Source organism: Poecilia reticulata, chromosome 21 (genome assembly GCF_904066995.2).
Source record: "Poecilia reticulata chromosome 21, P_reticulata-male-v2, whole genome shotgun sequence".
Taxonomy (NCBI): Eukaryota; Metazoa; Chordata; class Actinopteri; order Cyprinodontiformes; family Poeciliidae; genus Poecilia; species Poecilia reticulata.
The window spans coordinates 14,120,124-14,130,810 of NC_088850.1; the positions used below are offsets into that span (position 1 = coordinate 14,120,124).

The 10,687-nt window shown below is 40.7% G+C and overlaps 1 protein-coding gene across 1 annotated transcript; it reads left to right on the forward strand.

The window, feature by feature from the left end:
* On the forward strand, nt 1–2,283 carry lratd1 (LRAT domain containing 1). Its single transcript, XM_008397999.3, has 2 exons — nt 1–262; nt 606–2,283. Exons 1-2 carry the CDS (start codon nt 63–65, stop codon nt 1,429–1,431), a joined length of 1,026 nt encoding a protein of 341 aa, XP_008396221.1. The 5' UTR covers nt 1–62; the 3' UTR covers nt 1,432–2,283.
* Nucleotides 2,284–10,687: the final 8,404 nt, after the last annotated feature.

A 10,687-nucleotide genomic window follows, 5' to 3' on the forward strand; every position in this document is an offset into this window, starting at 1 on the left:
GTGAAAGAGCTCCACTGAGGGCGGAGCGCGTCGGAGGAGGCGGAGCTCTCCGTGGTACTTAAATGGAGTTGGTGCCTGAAAGATGTGAAGTACGAGCTTCGCACTGCAGCCGGAGCGCCCGGTGCGTGCTGCAAAACACCGAAGGAGAAGCGAGAGAAGAAAGAGGGGAAAGAAAGAGACAGCAGGAGAGCAGAGGACTGAGCAGCCCTCTGTACTCATGGATCATAAGGATATCTAATCATTCGCCCTCGGGAGCGCACAGGTATCCTGTTTTTATCCTGCTTTCTACGTTTACTGCTGTGCGTAAAGATTGGCCTTTATAAGAAGTGGATCGTAGTTTTTTTTTTATGCTGCAGCTGCCTGTTTGTTTGGTTTTCTTACATTCCATCAGACGTAGTGCTTTACGACTTGAGTGTGAGGAAGCAAGGGGCAGTGGATCATTGATTGACTCAGTAATATGACACCTTTTACCCCCGTGCGCACTGATCCTCGCTGGTTTTGGGGTGTTTTCTTAGAATAGCTGCAATCGATTTTGTGCGTAAAAGCCATTGTTTCTGTGAACGGTGGTGTTTTCATGCTTTCCATGTTGTCAATGTCACTCCCAGACACCGCAGTCCATGCCTCTGCCTTGCCGGGTCATTGATGGGAAACCAACTGGATCGGATCACCCACCTCAACTACAGCGAGCTGCCCACGGGGGATCCGTCCGGGCTGGAGAAGGACGAGCTTCGGGTCGGCGTCGCCTACTTCTTCTCTGACGAAGAGGAGGAGGTGGACGACCGCACTCCGTCCGACTGCGGCTTCACCAAGGACCACAGCCCGGCCGAGGAGGGACCCTTCTCGGTCAGTGAGGTGGAGTACTCGGCGTTCTGCTCCCAGGAATGCATCTTCTCCAAGCTGCGGGAAAACGAGGACCTGAACGTGTACTCGGCCAAAACTTTGCTGACTATGTGCAAGCCGGGGGATCTGCTGGAGCTGGTGGCCACCGCGCAAGCCCCCCACTGGGTCATTTACCAGCGTGACGACCAAGTTATTCACCTGCACAAGGGCGAAATCCGCAGGGACAGCCTGCTGGAGATCAGCAACGGTCGACACGGAAGAATAGTCAACAATCGGTACCGGTTCCGGCCGCTTCCTCCGGACCTGGTGATGCAGAACGCTTCGGGACACCTAGCGCTGAGGAGTGAGGAGATTTGTTGGACCAACTCTGAAAGTTTCGCTGCCTGGTGCCGCTTCGGGAAACGGGAATTCAAAGCAGGCGGGGAGGTGCACTCTGCGGAGCAGCAGTATTTCCTCAAAGTGCACCTGTCCGGCAGCGGGGTGCACACTCTGGTCTTTCGGAGTCTGGAGGACATGATCCGCGAGCGGCGGAGAGTGGACGCCAGTGGAATTCTTAAGGAGCTCTCTTTGGTGACCGGAGACAAGGACTGATCAGGAATTCCGTTTGATATCCTCCACCTCCAGTCACCGAGGCGCATGGACGCACGCTTTACTGGCGCACACACTAAACAGGACCCTCACACATACGCATACAATTAAGTTCCGCCAGAAGCGCACGTATGAAGAAGGACCTGTTGTTTTGGGACTGGCTGTTCGTTTAGGACGGACCCCGACATGCACTGTGGATTTCCCAATAAAATGGAGAGTACTGAGAAACGAGGGAGCGCGGCCATATGAACAGACAACGCCCCGCATGGTTAGGACGCGTGCTGAGTGGCGCACACGATTTCTAATCAACCCCATTAACACAGAACAAGCAAAATCACCTTTACACGGCGCACACGACTCGGTTTGATTTCTTTGATTTCCGGGGGTGGGGGGCAAAAAAAAAAAAAAAAAAAAAAGAAAAGGAAAAAAAAAGTGGATTCGGCTCCTTTCTTCTCTGCAGCAGCAGAGCAGACCGGCAGAGGGAGGGCAATGGGTGTAGATGGGATCTGGGGATGTCTCTCGGAGGTCTCCCTTCTATTTTTTTACTGTTAGCTTTACGACCACGACAGACCAGAACGACACGGACTCCAGCCACTTAATGGTTCATAGACCTCTGAAAGCCTGAGCTGGTTGCAACAGTTGCCTAAACAAAGCGTCTTGGCTTGACCAAGCTCCTCTTTTTTGCCATATTGTTCTCTCCACAATGCTGTCATCTCGCTCACAGCACTGGATGTATGTGTAAATTGTATTCATACATTGGTTTTAAAATTTGAGTCCCTTATTTTTGTATTTAAGTTTAGTGGATTTATCTCTTTTTTTTGGTTCAAATAAATGAAGGTTGAAATATGAAAACAATATAGATATTGACTTGGTCTGTTAGGTCTTGTTTGGCTGCACACTCACATCAACAGTGTTGCTCTCCTCATTTGTGTTCACACAAAGCTGTGAAATATTCATGCTCAGATACCTCCTGACCTCTCTCAAACCAAACACACTTCACACACCTTTGTAGTAATCTGTATGAAGCAGAAAACATAAATCGGTGATCTTGCAGCTTGTGCTGACTGCTTACAACCAATTCCTTAAAGGCCTTTCATAACTCGTGCACTGATCTGTCTTAATTAGGATTTCGCAGCCTCCCATGCATCTCTGTGCACATAGTTGACGTCACCAGAGTGCACAAAATGTCACAGTCTTTATCTTTAAGCAACACAGCTGCTTATTTATATCGATCAGCTTCCGTGATTGTAGGAAGATGGCTTTGTTTTCCTGTCTTTTTTTTTTTTTTTTTTTTTTTTAAGGGTTGGATCAATCACCTCATCAGACACTCATATTTGTTCTTGTGATACTTACATTTTTTCTTTAATGTGAATTGAAAGGGCAAGGAAGCACACATTTGAAGGTGCTTTGCCATGATGTGTGCATTTGTTGAGACATTAGAACGTCTGTAAAAGATCGTATGGAACAGCAGAGCTGGTTTAATTGAGTTCTCAATGGACAAATATTTTGGGTTGTTGACGAGAGAGCTGCGGACGGTTTGTTTTAAGTCAACAGAGGTTGAGGCAGCTTGTGTGCACCAACAGCAAAGCTGGATTAATGAATATATACGTAAAGCACTGACATCCTGAATCTTGAATCTGATTTGTGTGGTAAGGTTTGAACATTGACTAGGGTAGTTTGTATTAGTAAAATACAAACTACTAAAGCTATGAGCCTGTGCATAAACTTTAAGAAGATGGGTTCAATAATTATTAACTCTTCGATTGTATTCAGTAGCATTTCTTCATAGTGTGACTCGGGTTGCTGCTGTGTCAGGGGGGAGAAATGAGCTTAAAAACAAAACAACAAAAACGTAGCTCTCAATTACAAACCAAAAGATTTCCCAACGCTCCTCGTCATGAAAAGAAGAAACTGTGGAGGTACAGAGATTCTGTACCTCGAAGCAACCTGCCTTTGAAAAACCCTCCACCTACATACCCATTTAATTTTGCCTCAAATTATTGCAACTGTGAATCAATATCAACTTCAGTGTCAGCACATAGCAAATGACTTCTATGCCATTCCCATTGACTTGATTTCCCAATAAGCACAAGAAAAAAAAAACCTTCAGGGTTGAGTCCAGTTTATTTAGCACATTCCAGCAACAAGGTAGTTCAAAGTGCTTTACATAATGTAACACCCAGTTTTGAAATTACCAATAAATATTATATAATGTCACCAACGCTTAGAGCTGAAGGAGCGTATTACCTAGTCTGGCACTCAGGGATGAACTGCAACTGTTTTTATTGACTTCCCACTAAGCACATGGACACATGATTCTCATTTATTATCTTTCTTCTTATAATCATCTATTTCTTCTATCCTTTGTTTTTGTAGCTGTTTTAGCCAACACCAACAAAAATACATCCACATATTTATAATTATAATTTTTATGTGAACTATAATAATGGTTTCAAGCTTGAAAAGATGAGATTTTTTTTTCCTTTACAAACTTGAGTTGCTGTTGCCAAACACGAAATCCACCCTTTTGCTGCTGCTTTAGTCCTTTTGCTCTTGCCATATTCCCTAGTGATGACTGTTCTGCCTGTTCAGTACATGTTGAACAGGCTGAGGTTGCCTCAGGTGAGTGATTTTGTTTTATTTATTTTTTTCTTAGCGTTCGTGTTTATGTGTTTGAGAGAAAGTGAGAAAAGGAGAGCATGTCAGACTTCCCTTGTGAGTTTGATAAATCAGGGTACTGGGGCAGCCAATGTTACTTTGCTGTTTGTGGCGTGTGACTAATAGGACTCGGAGAAAGATGAACATGTGCATTTGTGTGCACACCACCAAAGTCAGCTTGAGGAGAGACACGGTTTGTATGTGGACGCCTTAGATTCAGTTCTCTATATACATGTAGCATTATAGTGAAAAAGCTGCTTAGCAAAGCTGCGACTGTGAGGTTGTCTTAACAAGCACTGGCGACTTGCTGTTTGTGAACATTTACCAGCCATATGCTGCGTGCATGTGCTACGTAGCCACAGAGATATTCGCCTTTGTTTCTATCAGCAACAGTGTGGAAGTAGCCGCTGTTACTAGGGAAACTCCAGACACTGGCGTACAGTACATCCACCGAGCTCTCTGCACGCTCCTGAGTGTCACTGCGCAAATGCTTCACAGCCAAAAGCTACTGTAGCTGTCAGCCTTAACAACCACTCATGTAAGACATATGACATTCAAATTTCTCTCTCTCACACACACACACACATACACACGCACACCCCCCCACACACACACACACGCACGCACACACACACACAAACACACACGCACGCACATATGCATATGCATGGCAGTGTTTCCTTTGGGGACCAGCTATTGTTCCTTTGGCACTGTGGTGTTTAATTTACCCCGAGAATTGTTTTCTGCCTGTATCTGGACAACGAGGACTGAGCCTTCTGCCAGCTAAATCAGTGGTCTCAGAGGAGATGTTGTGGGGAGGAGGGAACATGAGAGGACAGTGTGCCTGCATGATACCTTTAAGGGGATCTCCCTCCAATCTAGATACAGGGCCCTCCCAGCGGAGTGCTTTTTTTTTTTTTTTCCAGTCTTTATTCTCAACGACGGGTATTACTCCACAACAGCACAGCTGGCGGTAAAAACGAGGCAGTTGCAAATGGGCCGCATGCTGCTAAAATGTTAGTGACAGCAGTTTATACCTCTAAACATCTGTTGTGAAACGCTTCATCCATCACCTGGAGTATATCTGCATTTGAACCCACACCTACACGTTGGCATTTAAATCTGATCGCGCGCTGCACCGCATTTGTAAATTGAATGACATCCCCATTAAGGCCTGTTATCTGTGCTCTCAAAGCGTCACTGCTGCCAAAGAGAGAGTAAACTCATAAAAGGTCTGTGTATTCTGCATTGTAGGTGTTTTTTTTTTTTACAGCAGTGATTCCCAAAGTGAGGGATGGGGATGTGAAGGTAAGGTGAGTTTATTTTAGCTGCACTCATAAAAAGTTAGTTCAAGGTGCTATAAAGGAAAAGAAACAAGAGGAGGAAAGAAAATACCTTAAAGAGTCAGAACTTTAAAAGAATGATAATATAACAAAAATAACATTAAAATTGAGTAATAAAATCATCTTTGACGTTTTTTGCAGCAATCAGGCCTCATGTGAAGGAGACAACAGTCTGTGCCCATCTCAGGTTTTCTGGGAGTAGGCTTCACAGCCCAGGCAAGGCAATTTTATTTGTACAGCACATTTTAAGCAACCCGGCAATTCAAAGTGCTTCACATGATTAGAAGAAAAAGCAAAACAACTAACAAGCTGCTACAGATTAAAATGTTCCAAATTTGCTGAGATTAATCAAAGGTAGCTCTAAACAGGCAGGTGTTCATTGATTTAAAGGAACTCAGTGGTTTTGCAGTTTTCTCTAAGTTCTTTTCTAGATTAGTGAAGTATGAAAACTGAATATTGGTTCTCCATGTTTGATTCTAGTTCTGTGGATGCTACTCGAAAGAGAAGACCTGAGTGGTTGGAAGGTTGATACAACAATAATGACAGGTCTTTGGTGTGTTTTGGTGCTAAAGCACTCCACGATTTCTAAACTAAGAAGCATTTTAAAGCTTGTTCTCTGAGTTGCAGGGAGCCAGTGTAAGGGCTTTCAAATTGGGGTGATGGGCTCTAACTTACTGGTTTTAGTGAGAAAGCGGAGCAGCAGCATTTTGAATCAGCTGCAGCTGTCTGATTGATTTTTTTTTTTTTTTTTTAGGCAGACCTGTGAAAACATCATTGCTGTAATCCATGCAACTAAAGATAAGCACATGGATGAGTTTCTCTAGATCTTGCTGCAGCATTAGTAGTCCTTCTTCATGTGTTAGGAGGCCGACTTTGTAATCGCATTTGTGTGTCTCTGACAAGTCAGGTCTGGGTTCATCACTACACCCAGAGCACTTTGTTTATAGCTCAGTTCCTTCACACTCACTAAATGCGACTCTGACTGTGAGGGGCAGGGCTTGACCAAAGGTTGAGGGGTCTTAAGCAGAACTGAATTTGAGGTTAAGAACATTGCCACCACTTTTTAATTTTACACCAAATTAGACAAAGAACTCACTAACTCTGTTCCCAAATCCCACAGTTCTCAACTTCAGCTGCAATATTGAGATGGTAGGGTCTGAATTTGCTGTTGAAAGTATTAAAACGTGGATCCATCCTGTGTTTTTTCAAAGCTTCAGACTGTTAGTGGTTGTGCTATGATGCAGCTGATAAGTTCTTTGTAAACTCTGTCTACCTTAAAACCAATTGAAAACTGTTTAAACACCAAATCCATTCTGAGTATTTTTGCTGACTCTGTTCATCTCTTTATGTCCGCTATCTCCTGATTGCTACTTTCACCACAATATATTTTAAGACAGATTTGGCGATATCTGGGAGACATGAGTACGCTTAATAAGGCGAGCTTCAAGGCAATAGCAGATAGTAATGTTTGCTGAGATGTATTTGTGAACAAACCAAGCTCAAACACAAAGAAGAGATCAAACTTGTGAGAGTCAGATTGAGACATCATGAAATAATGATTATTCTTTGCACTTTTACAAAGTAAACATGCTCATTTCTGTAAATCTTAAATATAAATTAGAAACAATTTGAAGTCTTTGAATCTAGATAGACTTCAAATACAGATGTATTGAAACCATCAAATCAAACTTAGCAGTATTGTTATAACCAATATAAAATTTTATCTCTATAGTCTTAAACTTGAAGGCCCTTGATGGTTTGGAGTCCCGAAATGATTTGCTTCGCCTTGGGCTGGGTCTGGATAATTCATCTGATCAGCAGCTTTAAACTGTATTAATATCCAGGATTCAGAACTTACGAGCTTATAAACAAGATGTTAAAATCTAACCTTTTGCAATCAGGGTGTTGCAGTGCAGATTTAAATGCTGGTGTAATGATATCAATTTCCTGGTGTTTGTCGGGAATTAACCAGCTGCATTTTTAATGAACTGGAGCTGCCTGAAAGAGATTTTCTGCAAAGACAAGTACTTTTATCTAACCTACTGTAATTAAAAGTTCTTTTTGTTGTATTTTACCAGAAAACCCTTCATCCTGGCAACATTTGAAAGTCGTAGTGTGATATATTAACTAGAAGTCTAATAAATTTAAATGTTAGGTCTGAGTCTATAACAATACCCAGATTTCTTGCCTCATTACATTTATTTGAAATAAATTTATTGCAGTAAATTTATGTAGAGGCAGTTATTAGCATGATATGTGTGCTTAACTGGATACAAAAAACATTAAATTAAAAGAAAGCTGGGGCAGATATAAGGGTATATTGTCATGCAGTGAAACTTTGACTCCCGTGTCTTATATATCATGTGACATCTTACAACACCCCATAATCTGAGCCAGGAGAAGAATGTAGAAATGAAAGAAGAGAATTGACCCGTAAAGAACTTTGCATCTAACTTTTTATTGCTCTAATGTTTAATTACTAAATTACTAAAGTAATTTGAGCAAATAAGTTCTGAATAAGTTTAGTGTACCACCAGTAAGACTCGCTTTCCAATATTGTTACCTGTATTTTCTGGTCAGCTGTTGAAAATGCAACATTGAGAAACAGTAATATCAGTGAAACCAGTTTCAGAAGCATTTCTGGTATGACTTTTATTAAATACTTGTGATGTAATCTCAGTGTTTAGGTGTGGTTGGAAACATGAATGTGAATTTCACTGTCTCTCAATTTCAAAGTTCTGCACTTTTAAACCTGCAAATAGTAAAAGAAAAACATGTTTTCTTCATTTTACCAAATGAATGAATTTTATTTAGAGTAACATTGTCGTTACTCTAAATACTGCTTGTTCACTACATATGTTCATGGTTGTCTCATTTCTTATAGATTAACAAGCATTGACTATACCTGTACTTAAACTGCTCTAATTAAGTACTGCCAGTGTATTCTTCATGTCAAAGGTCTTACCTTTACACTTATAATTGATGTGTTTACTTTCTTAATAGCAGATGTCCACTGAGAATGAAAACACATCTGAGTAATGAAGTACCTATTTTTGCTCAGGATTTCAAAAATTACAAGTTTTCAAAATTGGAAACTGAAAAAGAAAAAATTGATTGATTTTGGGTTGATGGCAAGAATGGCTCAAGATCAAAACTCCTTTTGTGACTCAAGACTTCTGGCGGATTAGTGAGACTCAGGAGTGGTGGAGTTCTTAATAATGAGCACCACCATCTGCACAAAAAGCATGAGTCATCAGAATCAAATGTTTCTTTGGCTTTGCTGTTCTTGTCATGTGCTGTAATAAGTTACTAGTGCAAATAACATCTGGGCGTGGAACACAGTCTTTATGGCATTTGAAAAAAAAAAAAAATCAAAACCTATGATTAGATTGGAAACAATGACTTCAACACAAGCAAGAAAAGGTTAATTTACAGAAAAAAAAAACATTTACAGAGAAATGTTTATTGAGTAAGAGCGAGTAAAGGGTGCGGTTCATAAAATTGTAGTTTTTGTTATTTTCAACCTGGCATAACTCCGGCTAAAAAAACAAACCTCTGCTGTTTCTAACCGACACTCGGTCAGCTTGAAACTGAGAGATTAAAACAAGCCTCCAGCTCTTTACGAAAACAGGTTGTTCCACTGAAAAAGACCAGTATTCAAACCGCGCCTCGCCTGTCTTTCACTAGCAGGTGGGTCAACTGTATGCAAATAAACACTGCGCTGCGTTAACGCTGCTTTGCTCCAGTCAAATTGAAAGGTCACAACAGTGTTGAGACAAGGACAACATTTTGGGCCAACACAACATTTATTTACTTGCACAATTTTTAGAAAGGTAATATTACTTAATATTTAAAAAAAAAGGTTTATTTGATTGCATACAACCTTAAAGTACATTACCTCCATTCATATTTTTCCAAAAGAAGTTGTAAAAAAAAAAAAAGTACTTTGTTAATCTAAAACTGCTCAGTATAGGAAATAATTTTTTGAAAAGTCATATGAAAATTTTTGATTATATGTGACGCATACATTATGTTGCAATGAGTTTAGCATTTTAAAACATGTTTTAAACAAACATTTTTTTAAAGCTTTAATGAAAGCAAGAAAACTAGGTTATTAAATACAAATACTTTAAATACTTTTAGACTTCAGGAAGATTTTAATATATCATCATTTATACCTGCAGCATAAAATAAAACCTAAGAAAATATATATTTTTTCTTATTATCCACTGATTGTTTTTCACCTATTTTTTCTGCAAATTAGCTGTTGTCTAAAGTGTTAAGATCTTTTGCAAGGCAATGTGTTTTCATAAATTTCAAAACACGAGTGGAGAAAACACGTACGGGTGATAAAACACTTCCCACAGCCAATAAATGTTCTATTCTAAGGGCAGGTGTTCCAATCTCTGGCTGCTCCAGAGAGTTAAGGGACTGAACAGCCTCAGGATATTTTCTCTGCCGCAGCTGCATCGCTCTGTCCTTAGCCTTCACCCCCCATCTCTGTGAAAAGGCATCGACTGCTAAATGTCAACCGAATACAGTCAATAACAGTTTACCATTTACTCATTCTGACTACTGCTTTTACAAACGTTCAGTCACATTTGCTTCTCTTGCCACAAAACGTGAATTTAGGATTGCAGATAGCCACGTCAGATTTAGATGTTTGATTGGCCTTTGCGGTGCCATCAAGAGTGAGAATGTCTTACGCCGGCTAGCATTTCCCCTTCTTCAGAAAGCAAAAGCTTTTCGTGCATTCACAAAATGGAAATTTCTTACAAAGTGGTTTGCAGCATATTCAACATTATTGCAATACTAGTTAATTTTTCCGTAATTACATAACCGTGGTTGTTCAAAGCATATCTGTGTATAATAATGAGCTATTTGTTGCAGATTAAAAATTCATGAAAAACATGTTTTTTTTACTAAACAATTTGTTTTAGGAAACCGTGTCAGAGATTTACTGTTTTATCTGCAGCTTTTGCAGCTTTGCTGAAGCACTTGACCCTGACATGAGTGGTAAAAGGACAAATATTACAGTCTGCAATACATTGCACCAACCTTACAGCTTCATTTGTGTGGTTTTCACCCCCCTGCTAACTTCTTAACACATGAGAAGAGAAATTGCCCTGAGGCTTTGGCCCAGTGCAATCACAGTTTGATTAATGAAAGGCCTAACATAGCCCCATCTTTCCGTCTCTGTGGTTTAATCCCTCTTTAAAAAGGCACAGCAAAAGGTTACTGTAAATGTCATTATGGGC